This window comes from Hippoglossus stenolepis, chromosome 1 (assembly GCF_022539355.2).
Source record: "Hippoglossus stenolepis isolate QCI-W04-F060 chromosome 1, HSTE1.2, whole genome shotgun sequence".
NCBI classification, from domain to species: Eukaryota; Metazoa; Chordata; class Actinopteri; order Pleuronectiformes; family Pleuronectidae; genus Hippoglossus; species Hippoglossus stenolepis.
The window spans coordinates 6,460,600-6,484,559 of NC_061483.1; the positions used below are offsets into that span (position 1 = coordinate 6,460,600).

Genomic DNA, 23,960 nt, shown 5'->3' on the forward strand with positions numbered 1-23,960 from the left:
CATCTGACTGGTTATCTGTCATCAGGGAGATGAAGGGCCTGTTGTCACAGATAAGGGAAGTGTTTGTGGAGTCTTTTCACCTTAAGCCTGAGGTTAAGGGATTCATGGGGGTCTGGTTCCAGATGTGGGCCTCAGGGCAAAGTAAAGGCTCGTGGTGCTGCTGCAGTTCTGTTGAAAACACGGTTCAAAGTGGATCTTGTAGTTGTGCTGGACTTGAGGGGAAAGGGTTGGATTGAAGTATTGTAATATAGAAGAAATCTCTTAAATCAACACAAATATATATCGAGGCAGCTGAAAAGAACTTTACATAATTATACATTTTTTAAATCCTGATTAAATCTATGAGGAGGTGAATTTAAACTTGTGAATAAGTTCATATTTTACTAGAATTGTGAAAGTGGTATTCTGAAATTAGTGAAATTACCTCACAATGTAACACGACATATAACAACTGTGTATCCATGACTTTTAAACCATAGACCTAAATATTAAATAAGTAATACTAGTGAATAAGTTAATATTTTACAAGAATTGAGAAAATGGTTTGAATGAAAACCTAAAGAGGATAAATTATTTGCTGGATCGTTTTACTGTGTGAGGAAATAAATCATTTTGCAGGTTTTTCTCCATTAACCAAAAGTGTTAGCTTGTTTCTGCCTGTTTGTAAAAGCAGAGGAAATCACTGTGACAGAGATCCAGCCTCCAGACACATATTGGTTCACTTCCATTTACTCAAGCATGACAATCAGATTGCAGCGGCATACAATTTGCACAAGATTGTGACCGGTCACCGTCGGTCAGCTGCCGAGTTTTTAGTTTGGGTAAAGAAAAAATAAAACACGATGACCCTTTACCTGACAGAATGAACTGAGAGGTCTGGAGTGTTAACAACAGTCAATTTAATTCCACTTGTAGTAACAGTTTGTTTAATTCTCTCTGAATAGTGGATGAAACAAACTTCTCCACGGCGGCAGCAGCAGCCACCTCTGTTGTTAACACAACCACTCAGCGCCTCTTTCTCAGCTGTTGTATCAAAACCGCACCAATCAAGATAAATACTAGTGATTGGTCCCACTGCAGTCTGAGTGGGGGGGCGTCAGACTGAATGAACATGAGATCACTGATTGGTTTGGTTTGCAGCCACAGTTAAACATCGATGACTCTTCTGCTGGATCTGCTCGGCTCAGGTCCAACTTGTTCACACCAGTGATTTTTGAAATGCTGAGACCGCTCCTCCTCTCCTCCTCCTCTTCTCATCTCCTCCTCCTCCTCTCCTCCTCCTCCCTCCTCATCTCTTCTCCTTCTCCTCTCCTCTCCTCCTCTCCCTCTTCCTCACGTCCTCCTGCGTCTCCACAGACAAACATTTTGTGCTGTCACAAGATGTCCTCCAATCCAATAAACTAATCTCATTAAGGTCCTGGGATTGTTGCTGAGGAATCACTGCTCTCTCTCTCTCGCTCTCTGTCTGCATCTGCTCGCCCATTCCTGAAGCCCTTAACGCTGAGGTGTTGTCACAATCTAACATCGAGTCCATTTGTCAAGCAACACTGTTCGATATCGCTTATAAGTACATATTACTTTGTGTACACATGCAGTACAAGCTACTGACGCTATTGCCTGAAATACTGTCTGTACTTCTTTGTCCCTGGTGGTTCTCAGGTCCTCACGTGAATGTGAAAGTATCACATCCAGATAAAATTAACGTGTGAGATTTACACAACTTAAGGAGAGACACGACTTTGTGAGTGATGTGTGTTGCTTTGTTTTCACAGTTTGTGTGTGTGTGTGTGTGTTAAAGCCAAGGTTCAACACAATGTGAAGCTGAGGGTGGGTTTTTCTTATTGTGAGAGGATGATAACGTTTTTTAAAGTCTTACACAGGAGGTTTATTTTATGTGTGTAACTTCAAACTTAGTAAAACTGCTATTGGATCTTTAACAAACTATTTGCAGACTTGGCACCAGAGTGATTTCATGTTTTTCCTCAGTCATCCCTGGATGTTCTGCACATTAACTCGTTCACTAACACAGTCACGGCCCATGAACAGAAGCAGCGACTCAGCTTGAGACCTCCTGAAATAACGTCCCCATTGTGCGAGTGGCTCAGATCGGCCTTTGATGGGAAGACGTGTGTTTTTAAACCAACACACGTCTCTGGATGTTCAAATAACTGAGAAGTACATGGAGACACATACGTGACTGTTCAGTGTGAAATACAAACAGGATTTCAGGGGGACAGGAAAATGAATAGTTGTCTTTTGGTCTAAATCTAGTGAAAAGCAGGAGGATCTTTATTACTTTGTGTAAGAAATGTTACAGAGCAAACTATATATAACTGTCAAAAACCAATACTGGGCATCATACAAGTCATTATGTAATTATTATGTATGACTGTTCCTGAAATGAGTCTGTAGCACTTACACTTTTTATCTACACTTTATCTTTTAATATCAAAAGAAGAGAAGTCAGGTTCAAATGGGAATTGAAGCGTTTCTTCAAGATAAAAGTGTAAAAATGATTCACTTGAAGAATTTATAATCGTTTTCCGTAAAACAAGGGAGGATACAAAAAAATGATGAAGATGCTGAATCACACTTCTCATGAATTGCACAAGTCTGTTGTGGTGTAATCACTTGACCGTTTGAATATGCACCAAAGTTTAGTTTTAACATGTTCCTCTATAACACTGGAATAAAATTAAGATATTAGAGCATCTGACACTTCTATTAAAGTGACTCTGAGAAACGTGAGGTATGAAATGTTGCTGATAACATAAAATCATTAGAATTTAGATATTCAGTTAAATTAACTAGATTTTAATGTGCATTTACTCTACAGCTGTTCCTGATTCTCCTGGTAGAGATATGATCAACAACCATCGTTAATTACGTCTCTGATGATGATTTTACTGAGGAATTTAACAATTTAACATCTGTGTCGTCTGCAAGATCTTTTGAACCCAATGTGACGTCTTCATATCTGAAGTAATGTGTTGTTTAGTCTAATTAACAGTGTAAAAACAAAAGATAATTGCTGTGGTGATGGATCCTGATCGTGTACTACGATTACAACACGACTGCTTGATAACTACTCTCATCTTCCACCATTACTGACAACACCTCCTCAAATCATTTGTCACTGCTGCTTCCTTCATCTCTATCAGACACTTTCTTATGTATAAACACTTTAACCATACACTTTCCATTATGTTACAGTTTCTTCTAATCAATGTTTTAAATACTGATGTTTTGTTGATGTTCTCAGTTACTCGCAGCATCTACTGCACATTATTTCCCCCGTTAATAGTTTATTTTGTAGTTTTACTCTTGTTGAGGGTTAAGAAAAGAGGATCTCGCACTTTGTTAAGATCTAAGGGACAAATTGTGATTTGTGAATATGGGCTATACAAAAAAATACATGGTAACATGAGTAAATATTCATAATCGGAGAAGCTTCAAATTACTCAACACGACTGAACTAAACTAATTGTTTAGTTATCCAATTAATTCATGTTTAAACAGCACCACCCCCCCCCCACTGATTAAAAACACACAGTCACGCCTGTTCTCCTCATCTTCATCACTGGTGCTCTTAATTTCTAAAGGTGTAACGGAAGCTCCGCGCCTCCTCTCTCCGCCGCTTGACTCCTGTCTCCTACCTGAAGCTCCGCGGCTGACGAGACGTTTTCCGCAGGTTCGTCGCCCCCGAAACTTCTCAGGTCTGCGACTCGTGAGCAAACATCGGACTCGGTCACCGGGAATCGAACCCACGGAGGAAATGAATGAAGCTCCGGCTCTGAACGAACCATGAAATCCTGAGAGACGCAGCGGTGACCTCCTCCTCCTCCTCCTGCCAGTATGTGTGTGTGTGTTTGTGTGTGTGTGTGTGTGTGTGTGTGTGTGTGTGTATGTGTGTGTGCGTGTGCAGGGGTTGAGCTTCACCTCCTGTTTACTCACTGACTGAGGATTAAACTATTTTCTTCTCACACTCAGAATAACCCGCTCACGTTGATCACTCAGTCACGTGTTCAACAGGAAGGAGAAACAAAAGCTGTTTGAGTTTGATTGAGAAAACCAATCAGCTACTACTACTTTATAATAATAACAATACTTATCATATAGAGTTTTACAGGACATATAAACACAGTAAAAGATACTAAAACAATAAAATGTTAAAAGGGTTGAAGCATCATTAAGAATATTATAAAAGAAAAGACGAGGTTGAATAAATGTTTTTTAAACAGGTAACACATTTTTTCGTGTTTATTTATTTATTATTCTGCTTTCAGCCCCGTCCCTTTGTTTATAATAATACAGGTTTCTGCAACTCGTCAGCAAATATCAGCTCGATTAATAGTCTTTCAAAATAAACGTTGAGGTGAGGTTTGATCTTTGTGCGACAAATTTACTGGAAACTTTCCTCATAATTTCCAAAATATTTGCAGGTATTTGGCTGTAAATTCTGAGGGGATTTCCAAAGTCGGTTGGTTGGTTGTTTGGTTGGTTGGTTGGTTGGTTGGTTGGTTGTTTTTTTGGTTGGTTGGTTGGTTGGTTGGTTTTTTTGGTTGTTTGTTTTTTGTTGTTTGTTTTGTTGTTGGTTGGTTGGTTGGTTGGTTTGTTTGGTTATTAGTTGGTTGGTTTGGTTGGTTGGTTGGTTGTTTGTTTTGTTGGTTGGTTGGTTGTTTGTTTTGTTGGTTGCTTGGTTGTTTGGTTGCTTGGTTATTTGGTTGCTTGGTTATTTGGTTGGTTGGTCGTTTGGTTGGTTATTTGGTTATTTGGTTGTTTTTTTTGGTTGTTTGTTTTGTTGGTTGGTTGGTTATTAGTTGGTTGGTTATTAGTTGGTTGGTTTGTTTTGTTGGTTGTTTGGTTGGTTATTGGTTGGTTGGTTGGTTATTAGTTGGTTGGTTGTTTATTAGTTGGTTGGTTTGTTTTGTTGGTTGTTTGGTTGGTTATTGGTTGGTTATTGGTTGGTTGGTTGGTTGGTTATTTGCCAGCAGGATTGTACAAACAGAACAGATTTTACACAAACCTTGGTGGAAGGTTGGAACGTGGGCCAAGAGAGAACTCATTTCTCAGAAATCTTTCTTTAGCTTAAAAGTTCTAATGATTAAATATTTAATATCAAATGGCTGCAAATATTAGAGAAATGTCTACAACAAAAAACTGAAATGAGATTTGTTTATTCTGATTAGTTTTTTCTTTCCTCTCCCAACAATCATCTGTTGATCAGTTTTATCTTGTGGCTCTTTGAAGGCGTCCGACCTCTAAACCAACTGTGGGTGAATAGTTCAGACGATGAGGAATGTTGGTGACAGACAATTAGATGATTGACACAGTCAACTTATCAAAAAAGTTAATAAATATCAAAAGTGTTGTTATATTGACAGAAAATGATTCAGTCATTCCAAAGTAAAACTTAAAGAACTGACTTTGACACCCGGCACCCTTTTGTTTCACAACATTATAAACCTCATTCATTTAAGGAGGTGGTGATAGTAAACAAACAAGTGTCATAACATCGGGATCTGGTCACATGATGAAGAAAGAAATATTGTTTTGAACAAACGATGAATAAAAGAACTGAACACCGTCCAGAAAGTAGAAACAGAATCTCCCGCATCATAGACGACACAAATAAAGATGGAAGAAAATCATATATAAAGAAATCTCAGCTAAAAACCTTGAGCCACTTTCCACCCAGTCACGTTACAGTCAGTTCAGACTCTGGCGCTAAAGACAGTTTCTCTCAGTTTCAGTTGCACACGGGGCTGGAAAAATTATTGCAACAGCTGCTGATGAATCTAAACTGGTGTAACAAACACAACACTGTTGTTCTGGTGGGTCACGAGCTCACCTCCTGCCGAGAAGCTGCATCTGTCCCCTTTGGTCCAGAGTGCAGGTGTGAGAAGCTGCTAAATATACTGAGTCTGGAGAAACCATCAGATGACACATGCTGCTCCCTGACCTGCTCACTCAGCACGACGCGCCCTCACAATGTTAATTTAAACCCGACACTGACTCACTCATTGTCACTCATTTCTAAATGTGTTTATTCATTTCCCTTATGTCGAAATTTGGCCAGAAACCTCTGTGTTTTTTTTATCCAGAGGCAAAAACCGTTAAATCACTCAAACTGGATCTCAAACTGCAACTGTACATATATAATAATATCTTTAGAAATTTGGTGGAAAATATTTCATTGCATTTTGCTGTTTTAGAAGCTTTTTTCAATTTGAAGTCTTGTTTTTCTAGATTTATAAACAATAACTGTTAAAATCACCACTGGTGTTAAAGTTTGGCCCAGTCCACGTTGCACTGGGCCCAGTTTAAACGTCTCACTCTGGATCATCTGCCTCCACCTGCTCAGTGTAACCCGTGATCGACACACCACACACTCTGCACCTTCTGCTGCTGCTGACTGACCTGGCTCTGCTGGCTGCTATCCTCTGACTGCAGTTACCATGAGGAGGGCGGCAGTGGGGGAGCTGGTAGTATCTGTCCTGGCCTGGGGCCTCGTCGGCGGGCAGGGCCTTAGGGCTGGCTGCGTAGATAGTGCATCCCATGAACACCTCCTGGAAGTCGACCTCAGCGTCCCACGGCGAGCGGATGAGAGGCGTCTTCAAGGTATCCTTCCTCTGAGCGGCCCGTCCGGTGCTGATGCCAGCCAGCTGCTCTGTGGAAAAGCCACTGGCTCAGCACTTTGCTATCTTAACCCCTCCTTCCTCCTGAATCCATCCTCCAGCCAAACTCATCCTCTCTCTCTCACTCTCTCTCTCTCACTCTCTCTCTCTCACTCTCCCCGGCCCTCCTCCCTCTGCAGAGCCTGGAGCAGAGAGGATAATCAGATTTCACATTTACACTCAACAAAATCATCCCCAGCGTAATCACTGCCTGTCACTGATGTTGCATTATGCTAATGCACACAACATATTCTCAGTGGGGCAGTTAAAAATACCCACAGATAAAGTTGGAGGAGCAGCGACGTGCAGTGATGAACTGCTGACGGCTGCTCCGGCATAAACCTCAAGCTGCAACTACAATGATCATTTCATTTTGCAATCGTTTACTGTTTTATTGTGAAAAATTGATTCCATAATATACCAATGTCCTAGCGAATCTTTAAATTGCTTTATTTGTCCCTAACTCAGAGAAACGACATTTCATTTAATTCCTATAAAGTCCTGCAGGATTATTGAGTTTGACATATTTTAAAACATGAGATTAAACATTAAAAGCTCAGTTTTATGTAATAATTTGTCTGAAAAGGTTTTTCCAGAAATAAAAGCATAAAAATGATCAATCAATAAACTACTTATAAACTACCTGTTAACAGCTTCTCCCTGATTGGTCTATTCATTGAAGGATCGATAAGCAGAAACACATTTGTAGAGGGAGGAAGCTTTAAGTGATTATAAAATGAAATAATTCCAATATATTGTGTTTAATGAAATTTGTATTGTGTTAAACTCATGGAAACACTTCATGCAGTTGTTTCTGACTGATCCTCTCTTCAGGGACACTGCTCTCCTGTGGCCAAAACCCACAGTGCAGTTTCTAGATCCTCCCAGTATTAACACTTTAGACAATAATATAAATTTATTCAGATCTCATGCTTCTTGTTTTCTAGTGAGTTAAGTGTATATTGAAGAAATTTTGATTAAAAAGGTTGCATTAAATCTAGGAATTTGTTTAAAGTCCTCAACTCACACAGAAATCAACTTTGCAAAAGGCAAACTTATTGCTACTAAAAGTAAAGTTTAAAATGAAAGTTTCATGTTGGACTTTATGTCTCAACTCTCACAGCTGATGGATGTTTATTGTAGGAGCCAATCAGAGCTCAGTTCTATAAATAGGAACCAAACTTTGCCCGATGTGGAACAACAGATGAAGAGTTTTAAAGCGCTGAGGCAGCGAGTTGCTGCAGTTTGTTAATCGTGTTCCTGGATAAAATAGTTTGAATGTTAATGATTGGAAACATGTTTGAGTTTAATGGACACAATAGATTTAAATTAAAATAAATTGGACTTTGGATCAAGCAGCAGCATCTCCTGGGCCGCAAGCAAAACCTTAAATATCAGTTTTATATTCTTCTATCAAAAGATGTAGATGTGTGGATTTAAAACATTGTATTTTGGTTGTAGGGTTTTTAAAAACAGTTGATGCAACAAAAGTGAATAAACTAAGTGACTCTTTAACCTGGACAAATTAAAAAGTCTTAGTGTGGCTAATACATGACAAATGTCACACGAGGCCCAACTCTTTGAAAGTTATGGCTGTTGAAGTCGTCTCTATAGATCTCAGACGAGTCGTATAGACCTGGTATATAATGGTCTTTATGTGTGATCTTGTCTCTCTAAATGTGTTGTATATGTATTTGTACATATTTCGTGCTGGATCATTCATAGTTTTTTTCTACAGTGTAAATTTCCATTTGTTTTCTAATTGTGGGTATTTCCTCTAATACGAGTCACCTGCTGTCTGTTGCTATAATGAGCCGACGATGTCACTTCCTGTGATCACCAATGGCCTATATAACAAATAAGTGCATTTTTATCCTAGCCATGCATTAGCCACACAACTAAAGGCTTTTTAATTTTTGCACAGCAAGAGTATTTTGGTTTGTGTCCTTATTTTGCATCAACATGTATCATCGCTGCCCCTTGTGGGATTGTGTTTTCTACATACATTCCTAAACAGACGCTCTCCTTTTTCCCCTTTCAATAATTCAACAGTGTCGTTATCTCAGTTGCACAGCACCGACGGAGCAGGAGCCACTGAGCAGTTCCCAGGACAGATCAGTCTCATAAAAAGATTTATTTTTTCCAGCCCAAATTTACAAAGGCAAGTTACAGAGTATTGTATAAAAAAGAACCATGGTAATGTACACTTTACACAAACTCCTGACGGGAGGGAGAAAGGAGGAGAAAGAGGGGGAGAGTTCTGAATTTCTCACACAGAAAGAAAATGAAGACATTGTAAACATCCTTGCGAGTACCAGTCGAGGTACTGTAGGGAGGAGGAGGGTGAGGAAGAGGGCGGGGGAGGTTTGTGTGACAGCAGGTGGGTCAGAAAAGGACAAACAAGCAAGTGTCTCTGTGTTTTCACAGAAGAATGTTCAACTAGGCACCAATTGAGACAACTGCTGGCCAATAAATATACTCTTCACCATGAAACAAATACAGTCCTGCAAAATACAAGAGCCAAGCACTTTCCAATATGTTGATAGCAAACATTACTTTTCTGGCTTTTCATACACTTTTTTTAGTAATATATGATTTTTCACTGGGCTTCGCTTACTACCGAGATAACATGACTACTCTCAGCGAGAGAACAAATGCACTTGTCACAACCATTGTCTGATAAATCTATATGTATGCAGTCAGCTGGTACTAAAACCCATCGACTTTAAAGACAACATCACAGCTGCCTAGATTACCCTCACAGATTAAGTACAAGTCAAACACCACCACATTCAGCTTGTTTCGCGTCAGCCATTCTTCTTAAAAATGCGCAAAAAAAAAGGTAAAAACCCTCTGTGAAGAATCCGCAGGGACGAGAAACCGGCGTCTGATTTACTTGGAATGTCCAAGAACCTCAAAAACGAAGCGCTGCCGTTTCGTGACGGTGAGAAAGGTCCCGAGGTGGTTTGACATGAGATCAACTGGTGGCGTGAAGACTCCATCACTGTGGTAAATGGATAAAAATGAACTACAACATGGTGGGAGGGGAGATTTAACGTGATTGTAAAACCAATACAATCAATAAAGTTAAATTTAATGACAGTGCGGTCAAACTCTCATTGTAATGCTTTTAGAGGAACGTTCACAACCCACAACCGCTCAGTTTTGGCATTAAACCTTCAATCATTCTCTGTCCTGAACCGGCTCAACGCAGAAAAATGTGCCGATCTCACACCCGCAAACAGGAGCTCTCTCAAAAATCAATGCAAAAAGCACATTGGATAGAATTTCACTTACAACCCCTGAGGTACGAGAGACGTGTAATCTAAAGCCGACAGGACCTCTGGTGGGACAGGGCCGTGCTGACAGTCGCTCTTTGTGTAGATGTCAACTAAACCAGACCGGGTTTAATTTTACAGAGTGGCACCACCAGTTTGAGATCCAACGCAAAAAGGCCTCGAGCAACCAGCTTCTGTTCAGATGAAACTTTGAGCCTTCTGACTTCAGTCATGAGTGTGTGTGTGTGAGATCGAGTTCGCTCCCAGCTTTTCCCCGGCTCTTCCTTTTTAATGAAGTTCATTGTCTGTGTCGGATCGGTTCGTGTTGGCTCTGTGGTCGTAGCAGCAGAAAGAGGGTTTCAGGGGTAATTTCATGCACTTTTTGTTTAACGTGCCAGTAATCGAGCGTTCAGCGCAGGCAGCGACCAAACAAAGACAACCGGTGTCTGGCTGATCAGACTCACTGACCCAGTTTCTCAGGGCTGAACCAAACACTAGCTGCTGGCGAGAAATACCACGCTAACGACTGTCTGGGTTGAATGCGTGTCGTGGTGAAGTCACAAAAGCAAGCGAAGCACCAAGAGAAAGGTTCGTCCTCCGACAGCGGCTGAATCACCTTTTTGTTTTCTCTAAATCTGACCGAGTTGTCAGTTGGAAGTATTATTGAATCGGAGATGTGGACAGTGTCAGGGTCTGGAAAACGGTGGAATTCGCTCCCTGCACTTTCACATAAATGGGAAAAAAAAAATGCACTGAGTTTGTGATGTTCTGAAAAAAGTTACTAGTTTGACTAGATTAAAAAAAAAGAATAATAATCTGCAGGGACATAACAAAAGCTACTGAGGACATCTGTGATCTGAGCACAAAATGCTAAACGCTGTGAAAACGTTTTTCTTTCACAGTGAGTTTTTTAAACAGTTGCATGCTGGGATACGTAGAAACACATAAGCACATAGGAGCAGGAGAAAAGTCTATTTTACAGCAGAGGAATACATGCGTTGTGTGGAATTTCACATTGTTTACAGAAAAAAAGAATCAAACCCGATGAGCTGAATGAAGCTTGTGGCCCGAAGTAGTGAAGACAATGCCCTGTGAACTCGTCGCTTGCTAATGTGGCTTCACCGTTCGAGTGAGTTTGAACGACGCACGTGACCGAACGATCGGGAGGAAAAATCAGGACGAACCCCAGCATCAGACACATTCAACAGATGAACACAATGATATGGAAACTGAAATAGTACTGAGAGAAAAAGTAAAACATGAGTAGTGTTTATTCTCCATTGAGGTGTGTGCGGTCCCTTCGCAAAACATGACGACATCATCCCTGAAACAAGAACGTAGGGTTCAAAGAAGGATGGGGAATCAACAATGACGGTGGAAAATGAAAAAACTTCAGTCTCAGGCTCTAAAGTCTCTGAAGGAAGCAGCGGTTGCCATATTCCACCTCCCCACAAAATATAGCCAAACATTTGTCAAGTTACGGATATATACTGTTGTTTCACGGCGTTCATGAGAGAGACAATGAGTTGAAATCATTTTTAGTATGATTCAGTCTTTAATTTAGTTTGACTCCTCTTTCCCATCAGCCACCCAACTCCCCAGAATCACTGCCACTTTCTTTCTGCGTGCGACAAAAGAACAATGCAGTCAAAAAGGAAAGAAAAAACAAAACAACAACAATAAAAAGCTGTTCTGGCAGTCCAATAGTCTCTTCTTGCATTGTATGTGTTGACAGTGCAAAGACTAGATAATCAGCGGGTTGGTGTTTCCTCTGCGTGATGGGGCAGAGCCATGGCTTTGAACCTGGGTTAATATCAGTCCTGTTACAGTCCAAGGTTTAGAGAGAATTCAAGGGTCATTTACGAGGGGGGAAGAGAGAGAGAGAGAGAGAAAAAAAAAAAAATCATCTGCCTGTCCTTTTTCAGCAGAAGAAATAAAAATATAGATAGAAACACCATTCAACTGATGTCTAAAAGGTAACACCCAGGAGATCTTCTTCTCATGTGAGCCAGTCACATGAATCTTTGCAGGGTTGAGGTGTGACGGTCGGGTTTCCCTGCGAAAGACACAAGAGGGAACATTGGTTTATTGACAGGTCATAGATCTCATTCAGTAGGTTCTTTAAAAAGTCCAACTTCAAATATTCTATGTGAAGGAATATAGTCCCAGACCGAAGGGACTAAAAGGTGAAGTAGCCGAGCAGATAATATGCTGCATTATCTTATAACTACAGACAGACACAGTAGGTTTCCATTGTCTCTTCCACAGCGAAACCATGTGGACTAAGATACATTGTGACTGGGATGTTGGAGGCGAATAGTTTCCAGTTCCACGTTGGTCTTGTTTGTAGTTTTATTACATCGTGCGAATATCTGTATCGCCGAGAAAGAACTACATCACGGACCGATTACAAACTACACGTAGACGTAATTAAAATCTACCTGACCATATCTAAGTGGTAATATAATATGCATACTATTTAAAAATGTATAGGACTTTTTAAGGATAATGGATAAATAGATTTGAGACTTTTTTTAGTGTTTATATAAACATTTTAACTTTTTCTGTTGAAACCCTGAAAGTTTTAGAGACATTCTAGATAAAGCTGGCAACCGAGTGCACTGAGTGTTTATTTAACAGCTGTAGTACATAGGGGCTTCCACTAGATGTCAGTGCAGGCTGCAGCATCTGTGTTTGTGTGCTCTCGCTCCATGTCTCCATTATCAGCACAGTGATCCTCTTGTCCTCAGAGGACCACTTAGAATGGATGAGCTGAGGGGCTAAACGCTGCCCTGCATATTGTGCTAGACTGCAGCAGAATAACAAGGGTTTAGTTTGGCCGGGATCTGTTTTCTTTACAAGTTGCTGCCTGCGAGTCGGTAACATAAATGTTGAGAAGAGAAAGACGAGAGGCTGGATGTTCTTTTCCACATCAAATCAAATGAACACGGGATAAAGAAACGTTATATTTTTACATTATGTTCTACACCTGAGCCAGTGCTCATAATATTTTAACTCGAGCTCTGTGCATTGTTTGTTTGAAGAAGAGGTTCTGCCACCTGCACTTGTTAGATTTGCAAACAGTGCCCTGTGTTTACCTACGTGTCTCAGTGGGCTTGTGTTTTGTTTCACTGTCAGTCTTTTGCCTGTCTCTGCTGCTGAGCAGATTTCACTGCTCTCACCTGGGTGGTGAGTCGGGGGGGGGCTGCTGCTGCTTGTTGGCTGATAAGCAGAGACCTATGGCGGGTTGTAAAACGGGTTGCTAACAGCGATAACGCCTCATTTAGTTCTGAGCTTAGATCGCTCAATGGTCATCTGCCATAACTTAACAGCCCGCATCTAATTACAGTGCTTTAAGTATTCTGGACTGAGGGCCTCGTTTTATTTAAGTAACTGTCTGGGATCTATTTTGAAGGAGCGGTTGGTGCAGTGAATCCAGTGAAGTCACACAGGGGGAGGCGGGACTGACTGACCTGCGGCATAGGACAGGTCATATTGCCCTGAGAGCAGAGGGTATCCCAGGTGGTGGTGAGAGGGCATGATGCGCTGGGAGGGCGAGGAGCGCGGCCGGTCCACGTCTCTTTCCCGCTCCCTCTCCCGCTCCCTTTCCCGATCTCGGTCTCCGGCCGCTCCTCTGTCCTGCTCCCGCTCCCTGTCGTGGGGCGGCTTGTCGCCTACTGTGGGGGATTTGCTCTTGTATTGGCTGGCGTGCTGATGCAGGATATCCAGGGCTTTGGAGTCTGTTGCCGTTTTGGTGACGGTAGGGCTAGCGCGAGATTTGTCGCCGCCCTCCTCGCCTCCGCTCATTTTACCTCCATATGGAGAAAAGGGATAACCTCCAGGTAGATACGAACCTAAGAGGGAGGCGAAAGATTGATGATCATCATTAATTAATTCTCTAATCTATATAGATTTCACCAACTTCTTTTGATCTGGTACACGACAACATACACTGTAAATATTGTAAGACAGTTGACCTGACTGGGCCCAACTGCAAAATACAGCCCTTTAATTTAATCTATGGATAAAAGCACCTTAAGCTTTGTGCCCATGTAGATGTTGCGTCTACGATATCAATAACGCAGTTTAACGTACATTTTGAAAGACAATTTAAAGCCATTGTGTTATTAAAAAACAAGACACATGTTGTAACCACTGATGTCGTGCACCAAGGATTTAACTCATTAGTGAAAAGAATATCACACCTTGGATGCACTTAGCTTGTGAATGTCACCAGTTCCAACACATTTGAAAAATGTGTAAATGGTAGACTGCAGTTTTTGGATCACTCAAACAGCTCCACACTAACAGTCACACTCACATATTCCCTACACATACATGCACTGCTTGTTCTATACACAGCATCAACAGGGTAATATGGGGTTCAGTATCTTACCGACAGATACTTCACTGGAGAAGCCAGGGATCAAACCACCGACAATTAGGTAAAAACACCGCTTTACCTCCTGAGCCATTGCAGACCCAAAGATGCATTCAAAACCTCTAACATTTACTATATTTGGAGTCAATCTAATGTCATACCTGGGTAATTCTGCATCATAACTGAGGGCATGCCCCTGTATCCTGGGTGGTTGGGGTCATAGCCTTGTCCATAGGGATAACCATGCATGTAGGGCATGTATCCTTGGTGTTGCGCTAGTGGTGATGAAAACTGCATGTGGGGATTAGAACGAGAGTCTTTGCTCAAAGCCCGGTGGTCCTCAGAAGAGATTCTGGGATCGCTACTTTCTTTGCTGTCCTCCTTGGGCACACTTTGACTGTCCTTTGGCCGAGGCCTGTCATCCTTTAATTTACGATCCCGTTCCCGTTCTCGGTCCCTTTCGTCTTTCCATCGAGGTTGCTGGTGTTCGTCTTCTGCTTGTGGCTTTTGGCCCTCTGGGAATTGCTGAGGAGGGGGAAGAGAAGGTCCTCATAAGCACAAATCACATCAAGCTCTAAAACATTCTCACAACAGATTCACATGCATGTTTTCTACTACTGTTATACTACATTGGTATTTACCTGTCTGTACCATACGCCCTGCTCCATCCCTGCCTGACCTCTGGACTCAAGTGTTTGCTTGGAGTCTTCCTTTCCATGGTGACCCCCTTCAGTCAGCTTCATCTTCAGCCCCTCAGCTTGCTGGGACTTTCCGTCCTCCCCCTTTATGCTTCCAATGGATTTGGAGGAGAGCTCAGAGGGCGAATCCCTTAATTTTCCCGGGGGTTGCGGCGTCTTTCCAAGGTCTGACTGACTTGGGGCTTTGGAGAGGCTTGGGGGCATGGGGCTCTTTTGTTTCCACTCCTCCTTCATGGAGGCTTCCCGCTCTTTTATGGCTACATCTGACTTCTTGTCAGCAGCACGATGCTGTTCAGCCATCTGTCTCTGCCGCTCCTCGTACTGTTGCCGGTAGGCTGGGTTGGTGTTCATCAAGTGGTTATGGTAGGCCTGATCGGGATGGTATGCGTATGGGGGGACATAAGCATACTGGTTGTAGTAAAGAGGTTGCATGTACATGTTGGATCGCTGTTGAATGACTGACGGTTGCTGTTGCTGCTGCTGTTGGTGTTGTTGTTGTTGTTGCTGTTGCTGCTGCTGTTGTTGTTGCTGCTGCTGCTGTTGTTGCTGCTGCTGCTGTTGTTGTTGTTGTTGTTGTTGCTGCTGCTGCTGTTGTTGTTGTTGTTGTTGCTGCTGTTGCTGCTGTTGCTGCTGGCCAGGAACAACGCTGTCAGGTTTGCGATCTTCATGAACCTCAACCTTGACTTTTTCCTCAATGTGGTCCAGGTCTTCTTCTCTTTTGATCTTAACCTGACCTTCAGCCACTGGTGTGCCTGGATTGGACCCACTGACACTGGGGTTGACATAATTGGGTGAGTAATATGCATCATAGCCGGCATAGTATGGGGATTCCTTGTTGGGTGGTGGATTGGAGAAAAGTGCTTTTTTCACACTATCCCTGATGGCTTGTTCCTCCGTCCTCACTCTGACACCGCCTTCTAGTTTCCCTTCGCCGTCTTCCCCAGCATCTGAAATGTCAGAATATGCCGGGCTATTAGTTTTGACTGAAGAATTGTCAGCACCATTTTGGTTTGCCCCATGAAGTGGCGTGAGAGGCTGCGGCATCCCACTACCATCTATCCGACTGGCTACACCAATAGATGGGCTAGGGGCATTGTCTGAAAAGCTGTAAATCTTGTCAGCCTCAGCCTTCATACTGGCCAAGCGACTCTGATGAGGATCTGAGGAACCATTGAGGAGTCCTTCCCCCTTAATTCCTTGATCACAAGGCTCAGCATATGGAAGCTTACCTTCTTCTAGTTTTCCACCCTTTCCCGGAGGCTTGGGGCTGTCAGCTTCCTTCCCAGCATCCTTTTTCTTCTTGTCTTTCTTCTTCTTGTCTTTGGAGCTACTGGAGGCAGGATCTACAATGGCAGGGGGTTTAGGCTGAGTCCCTTTCATTTGGGGACTCTTGGGAACACCTTGTATCATTGGGGTAAGCCCTGGGGAAGAATTTGGGTTTCCAGGCGGAAAAGCGTACATCTGCTGGGATGCTGCAGTCGCAGGGCCAATGGGCCGTGGTGATTTCATATTTTTCTGGGCCATTTTATCAGCTTTGAGGCTGGCGCTACCCTTTTTGGACTTCTCGGGTCCTCTCTTATCATCTATACCATCATTACTTGCCTCATCAGTGAGGCATGGCCCATCCTCGCACCCGTCCATCGGTGTACCTCCTGTGTCTGGATCTGTCTCTGCAATTTTCTTTTTACTCTGCTTTGAACCAAACTTGCCAGGAGATGGGGAAGGACTCTGAGCTTCAAAGTTCCTGCCCTTTGGAGTAACTGAACGTGCTGGAGACAAGGATCCTTTCTGAGAGATAGATGCTCCATTACAGTTCCCTGGTTCAGGGTGGAGAGTTGAATCCTCTCCATATTCACTGTCTGCATCTATCTCCAACTTTATGTCATCATCGTTATGGGCACGGGCTTGGTGGTACTTGAGACCATTGATGTGCTTGTACTTCTTGTTGCAGTTAGGATGTGGACAATCAATAAGAACTGGAGAAGGGCAGCTGCGATCGAGGGGAGGTGGAAGTGGCTCAGTCTTAATGGAAGTGATGGGCAGACCTGTTGGTCCCACCCCTCCGCTGTTGGAGTTTGTCCGCATCCGTTTGTTACCTTTGGTGTCCTCTGAGCTGGAATTCGGCTCCATGTCCGAGGCCGGTTTGGTCTTGCGTTTTCCAGCTGAGGAGGGACTCGCCTTGATGTCCTCTGTGTTACTGTTAGGTGGCGTGCGGCGCTCCGACGGTGTCTGGCTGCCCCTTCGGCCCTTGCTGTTCGCGGCAGCACGCGTCTTGTTGTTGGTGGTGCCCTTGTTGTCTGATGAATTGCTGTTCTCGTTGATAGGGGTGTTGCTATTCGGTCTCATGCGCTTGCCTCGACCGCGGCCATTCCTCATCTCCAGATCACTTGTCGGGGATTCACAAAACCTGGAGTAGTGTTGAAAAATCGCAGGTAAGAATTAACGTCACTGTATCAATGGTTATATCAACACAGCTCAGCTTGAGTGTAGATTCTGAATTCATACAATGGAAATTATATGACCCATTAATTTTGACATATAATACAATACACTTTTTTAAATGTTGAATCATCTTGAAAATACCCAACAGTATTTAATGCAGAATAAGAATTTTCTATAATTGATCTTAATATAACAAAGATAAAACAACTGTAATGCAAGCGATCTTATATCACATACACCTGACACCAATGATGACAATACTAAGGACTTTTGAGTTCCAAACCAAAAATAAATACCAAAAGCAATGGTATCAAGAATATGAACAACATTGTTCTATCCCTATCCTCATTAAATAACAATCTGTTATTTGTTACTGTAAGTGAGTAAGCACTTGTTACAAAGCCAAATGGAAATGCAAACATTTGAAGAGACACAGTCATTCAAATACTTAAAATTGCAGATTGGCCTTATTCTTCCATAACAGTGATGTAATTATCTTTCTACGCAGCGGTGGTTAGCAATCTGTGACTAAGAGAAACATCAGGCTGGAATGACACAGCTTCCTCCACGAGTCTCTCCAAACAATTTCAGCCCCAGCAGGGGATGTGAATACAGCCGTAGTCTGACAGTGGTGGAGGAATTTAGACTCATTACAAGCCCAAGTTTATATTCACTCCATTGAAAGCTTTCTGAATTATTCATGGTGAGTCCCTAATGTAGTCATGCTGCAAACTGTAAGACTGTGTTGGTGCAAATACAGCCCAGCAAACCTCACTTACTGAGCATCATTGTGATTTACTGTGATACATTAGTGTGATACAGCCTCTCCTTGTTTTCCATTAGCGGTGCTTTAATCTCGACTTTTTTTTTTTTCTTCCTGCATTGCACTTAAGGATGCATTTCAAATATACATTTATATTTACACTTAGATACAGAAATCAAAGCAGCTGCTTGGGAGTATATCGTACACAACCTGTGTATTTTGCATAATACAGGCAAATATCCAGGAGAAAAAAAACTCTTAAGCTGCCACCCACATAACTCTGATCTAAGAAATTGCCGCTTTTGTGATAGAGAACGTTACACAGTGTTGAGGAAAAGCTATCAGGCCAATAATTGGATTCTGCAATCTGGCTTGTTAGAGTAGCTTTCTATTTCAACTAACTCCTCCTGGGATATCAGCCTTTTTCCAGTGAATCCTGTTTCTCTAGGCTTGAGATAAAGACCAACATGGACTTGGAAGGTCCAACTGCACACTGGTAAATAGGTGCATTATATCCTTGAGTTGAATTCTATTGCAGCAGATTCATATCCCACAGAATATGAAAAGGTTAAGAGACCGAGTGCAGCCTGGATACAGAGAATGCATCAGTGAGTCATAGTAATCACGGCTTCTCTACCTTGACATTTACAACTACCATGTGTGACAGTGAATTCTTTGTACAGTGCCGAAATTATACAACCCCCGTGGATGTAGCAGAGTAGTTTTAACAACACCTAACAAGTGATGAATCATTAACATAACAAGTGAAGATTACATGATGCATATCTCAATACCACCGCCCCCCCGCTGCATTCTCCAGAGGAAAAACAAAGGCTCCTTACCTGGGGGGAGCCCAGTCATGGCGAGTGCAGTCCAACAGGGTTCCCACATACGTCTTGTTTCTCCAAGTAACATTGACCACCAGCATGCCTGTGAGACAAAGAATCAAAACAGGTCATTTATTTTGTGTTAACACCGTCAATAATCCAAATTACACAGAAGAAATACAGCTCATTATTAAAACCCAAGAGAAAATGTTATACAGTGAGATTCATGTGCCACTGCCTGCACTGTGTGAGCACCCATCGCATTGTGTCTGCTGCATCAGCATGTTGATCTTTGCTAAAGGGTGTCACATGCAAGGCAGTTATACAATCCCCAGATCCTATTTTAATCGCCATCACACAGTAAAGCCGCAGGGGCAAGGCTGACATATCTTCTAAACGACTTGGAACACCCTCAGATGCAGTCAGTATTATAAAACGTATATAAAATGCTGGCAGAAGGTCTCACTGAGAATGATCACACTGAGGTTACGAGGGAATACTCAGTCACCGAACACTCTCTCCATTTAAATAAGCCATCTCACAGACAAAAAGGAGATTTCCCTCAAGGAGAATTATTTGGAGGCAAATATTTTTTTAATAGTCCTCCGTCTCACTTTGCAGCCCAGAAATGTTCTACCTTGGGGATAATATGGATCAACCACTACAGCTTCCTAAAAAACAAGCGAGCAGCTCCCGGGTTACACCATTTCAATGTCAATGGTTCAGTTTGACAGCTTATAACTGAGTGTGCAAGAAAAGATCCTTGACTTCCTTGGAATTGCTGCAATCCGTCACACTTAGACGCTTCTGTGTTGCCATTTGGCGAGTGTGAATTTGGTAGCACTGGGTGTGAGCTACACAATCCGACCTGTGCTGAGTGAGATACCCGACCTTCCATTTGAAATCTAAATTTAGTTCCTCTGGAAATGTCTTTCTCTTTAAGGAACCGAATACTCTCCACTTGGCAACAGACTGTGAGTCACTGGGATGCCACAAATACGCAGATTTGCACAAAATCACTCAACGAAATCCCTGCACTATGTACATTGAACTGCAACACGGCCGAGTGCAGATTTTGCCAATAAAATTTAAAAGTAAATCATCAACCAAACAGCTTCAGAGGATTAAGAGCAACGACCGTGCTGAAAAACATTGTGGATTTATTGCCCCCACCATCCCCCCCTCACTCCCCAGTGGTGACCTCAGCTTGCCACTTCAGCACTGCAGAGAAACTGGAGGCTGCAGTGAGCTAACTTATCTAATGGCACAGGAATGCTGGCTGGCAGCTTCCATCCCTCCAAGCATTTTATTAGCTTAGAAAACCTTTCTTGCTCACCCCTTTTTCCCCTCTCTCCTTCACCCTCATTTCCTCTTTTCAGTAGTATAACCATCCCCGGCTTACAATCTCTTTCCCTCCTACACACAAGTCACCGTTGAGGCCTCATTTTTCTCTTGCTGCCTCTGGCATATAGCAGCGAGTGTATAAAAGGTATTTATATATGTTTACAGGAACCTGCTGACACTTGGCCAGAAGTCTCTTCCTTCACTCTATGGTCTAACAACGTGAGTGCTTGGTCAAGGCTAGATCCAACTGCTCATGTTGTTTGCGTGCACGGGTTTAGTGGAGAGGTCCTCAAGTTCAGTTTATCCGTCACATTAAAGAAACCCAGACCTTTTTCTAAAATGCCTTCAACAGCCCGTCCCCCTAAGCCCTCCTAACACTCCACCACAAAATGGCTCTGGCAGCTGGTGGTGGCAGGATGTAAATCAAGGCAGGGCAAGTGAATGACTGACTGAATGAATGACTCGCCTTTCACGATGTGCTTTCTCTCCCGTGAGGGGGTTTCGAAATAAACCAGGAGTTGTTGAAAGTCTTAAATGATTTTAAATTAGCATCAAGTCTTTTACGGCCCCGTTCAGATATCCGATCACAAGTGGACACCTTTAAATTTAGGTGTGAACATTGAAGACTCATCTGAGATCCGATCACTCAGCAGCATTCAGAGATGCATATGGCCACATTCTTTTTGCAGTGTGCAAATGTGTCCTGGGACATATAGAAGCCCTGGACTATCAACTGATGTCCTCTGGCCTGCTACAGTTTCACAATGAACCGAAAATACTTCACAGTGCTTCCCATCCATTGATTTATCTGTGGCCCCAGCTACAGTATCAACTTTGACGATTGCATATTGATTTTCCATATTGTTTTTTTTTTACAATTTCAAATGGGTGAAGAATAAAGTTTAATTGCAGAGCGGTGCATGGTGCATTGACTCGCTCAGACACTCATTGTCCTGCTCTCTCCCCCGCTCGCTCTCTAATTAACACAAACAAACCAACACATGGACAAACACATGTCAATAACGGACCGGCTAAAAACAATACATTTTGGTGTTATCGTATAGAGCCATGATGTACGACTTGTTTATTGGCATACGGAGCAGGAAAGTGAGATCCCATCAAAAGGGATCACTCAAACTCATGTGCCTCTCCCTTTCTTCTTTTTTGTTATTATGAGAATTGTAAAATATCTTTTCCGTTCATTTGGAAACAGTGGCCGGTCTAGATGATTAATGGGTCCACACGGTTCTGTAGAAACGAGACCCGACCCAGGAGCGGAACGGAACAGGTCCCAATTCCACTCAGTCTAATCGGGTTGGGTCTTGTTTTACTGCTGTGGATCAAACCTCACTGTGTCAATATGTTCAGTGTCCAAGTGGAGCTTATTTCAGCAAAGTCTGGAGCATACAAGATTTATGCTACGTGACATCCAAATTTATTTCAAAGATATTAAATTGCTTAGAAAATTTACTTTTTTTCCATCTCTAGCCTTGTTGACTGCAGGGAGTGTTATTGTAGTTGTAGGTGGTGAAAACTATATAAATTATCCTAACAAGCACATAAACAAAATTTATATTTTTCTTGGCTTAACATAATTTCTTAGGACATTATAATTATTGTATTGCAGCTCTTTAGAATTGGCAGGACATTGTACTGCTCCTGGTGTTTCAGTTCTCTCTCCTGCAGGGTCTGTTCGGTTCGACCACATTTTGGATCAGGTCAAACAAGTCCTGTGTCCATCAGGTTGGATCTGGCTGAGCTCAGGTTCTACTTGTAATCGGGTCTGTCTTTTCTCAAAGTCGAGTTATGCCCACGAGGACTGGAAGTTTAAAACTAGTCTGTTTAAGACTCCCATCTCCAAATTGAAATGTATTAATAAATACTGCTGATGGACATATACCACCACCATCACTAAAAAATATGCCTCAGAAGACCCTGTAATGGTTAACATTATAGGCCAATAGCTCAAGTTTCCCAACATTTATGTCTTTGCTTCAGGCTCAGGATCCCCGACATGCCTTTTTATAGACACTAACTGTCGTGTTCCTCGGCTTCCTCCTGGCAACCCTCCCATGTTGAAGCCGAGGAACTCTGTAATCCCGTCACAGTGGCCCCTGGCTTCTGGGTCACCTCAGATCTCTGCCTGTGCAACATTTTCAAAGGCAGTTTAATAAAGTACTTCCTTTCTGGTTATGTGGGACATCTCAAGGACATTCAAAGAGATTTGGAAGCATCTGAACTCAAAAGGGAACGCTGCTTAAAAAAAAAAAATAGTAACAGACTCGAAAATATTTCTCCACTTCATGCTCAATTAATTTACCACAAACGTCTAAGGCTTCTCAGTGTGCTGCATACCGGTTTCATTATGTTTGGTTAGCACTGCTCGGTCTAATTAAAGCATTACTGAACCACATTATCAGCATTCACAGGCGTCTGCCTCGCCCAATGTTATGTGGACAAAGTGTTCTTCTCTCGTATTTGACACCTACTGGCCTGGCAAGATTCAAGGTCTGTAGTCGTTTTTTGTGTTCCTGTCTGGATGGAGATGTTTAGTATTCTGTAAAAAATGTATCCACAGTGGTGTAGACGAGGCTTAAAGAAGTTGCATGAGAGTAAATTTCCAGCCAATAGAGTTTAACTCTGAAGAGTCTGAGGTAAATACAGCTTGGATTACTCCTAATTAGTAGCAACAATAACAGATGTTTGAAAAATCATTCTTTATGATTATTGTGTTACTGTCACTTCTAATTGATTCATTCCTAAATATCCCATCGATTATTTAGTTTTGAATGAACAAGTTGACTAATTTTCAGAAATCTACAGTTTCTCCTCGTTAAGCAGCCTTTAATGTGTTGATACAGTCTTATTTAACATTAAAATGTCTTTATTACACAACCATTTGACTGGTAAAACAAAATAAGCAATTTAGCAGCTAACGTGATGCTTGTGGTAGTGACATTAATTGCTGAAGTGGCCCAAATAAAATCTTTCGGCCTCCGGGTCGCTCTGATCTGTATTTTTCCACATACGTCTCAACAGACCAAATGTTATTTTTTCCATATTAAATCTAGGCCACTGTGACATATGTGGTCCTAGATCTGATTCATATCTGATCTGTGGCTATGCGGTCGCTGTCAGAAGAGCCAGATTGAAATTCATGTTGCATTTGACATAAATCACAACACAGTGTTTTCACTGGACTACTTCGGGGTCTTTACAGTGGGAATCTGAACTCCCAGGACTTCTTGGTAATGTCATGAAAATATGCTCAAGGATACATAAAAAGACAAAGATTAAGTTTCACTGCTGAGAGCCAGATGAATTACACTTTCATCCGAGGAAAGATTTTCAAGCTGTCGGAACAAAGATGTCAAAGTCAAGTCAGTCTAAACATGGAAAGCCCTTGACAAAATAACCCAAACAAATTTCCCTGTGGCGGAGAGGAAATTACACAAGAAACTGAGACGACTTTCCATTCATGCTCATTTGTTTATGCACAGGGAGCTACATGTTTTGTTTTTGTTTTGTTTGAGAGACACGATTTCTCTCT

The 23,960-nt window shown here is 42.2% G+C and overlaps 2 protein-coding genes across 5 annotated transcripts in view; both read right to left on the reverse strand.

Annotated features, from left to right (window-relative positions):
• gramd2aa (GRAM domain containing 2Aa) overlaps positions 1-6,780 on the reverse strand; it is a 28,182-nt gene extending 21,402 nt beyond the window's left edge. Inside the window, exon 1 of one of the 3 annotated variants that reach the window (XM_035172031.2) lies at positions 6,421-6,780. In XM_035172031.2, coding sequence (XP_035027922.1) covers positions 6,421-6,560 — 140 coding nt within the window. In that variant the 5' untranslated portion in view covers positions 6,561-6,780. Of the gene's footprint in view, positions 1-3,656; positions 3,891-6,420 lie in introns of those variants that run through there. The other 2 variants (XM_035172212.2, XM_035172114.2) reach the window with 2 other exon arrangements.
• A 2,012-nt stretch (positions 6,781-8,792) lies between these two features.
• LOC118118626 (zinc finger protein 609) overlaps positions 8,793-23,960 on the reverse strand; it is a 67,852-nt gene continuing 52,684 nt past the window's right edge. The window contains exons 4-9 of one of the 2 annotated variants that reach the window (XM_035171897.2): positions 19,082-19,169; positions 16,264-17,441; positions 14,978-15,981; positions 14,498-14,861; positions 13,429-13,809; positions 8,793-12,011 (exon numbers count right to left, since the gene is read on the reverse strand). In XM_035171897.2, coding sequence (XP_035027788.2) covers positions 11,968-12,011; positions 13,429-13,809; positions 14,498-14,861; positions 14,978-15,981; positions 16,264-17,441; positions 19,082-19,169 — 3,059 coding nt within the window. In that variant the 3' untranslated portion in view covers positions 8,793-11,967. Of the gene's footprint in view, positions 12,012-13,428; positions 13,810-14,497; positions 14,862-14,977; positions 17,442-19,081; positions 19,170-23,960 lie in introns of both variants that reach the window. The other variant, XM_035171808.2, reaches the window with a different exon arrangement.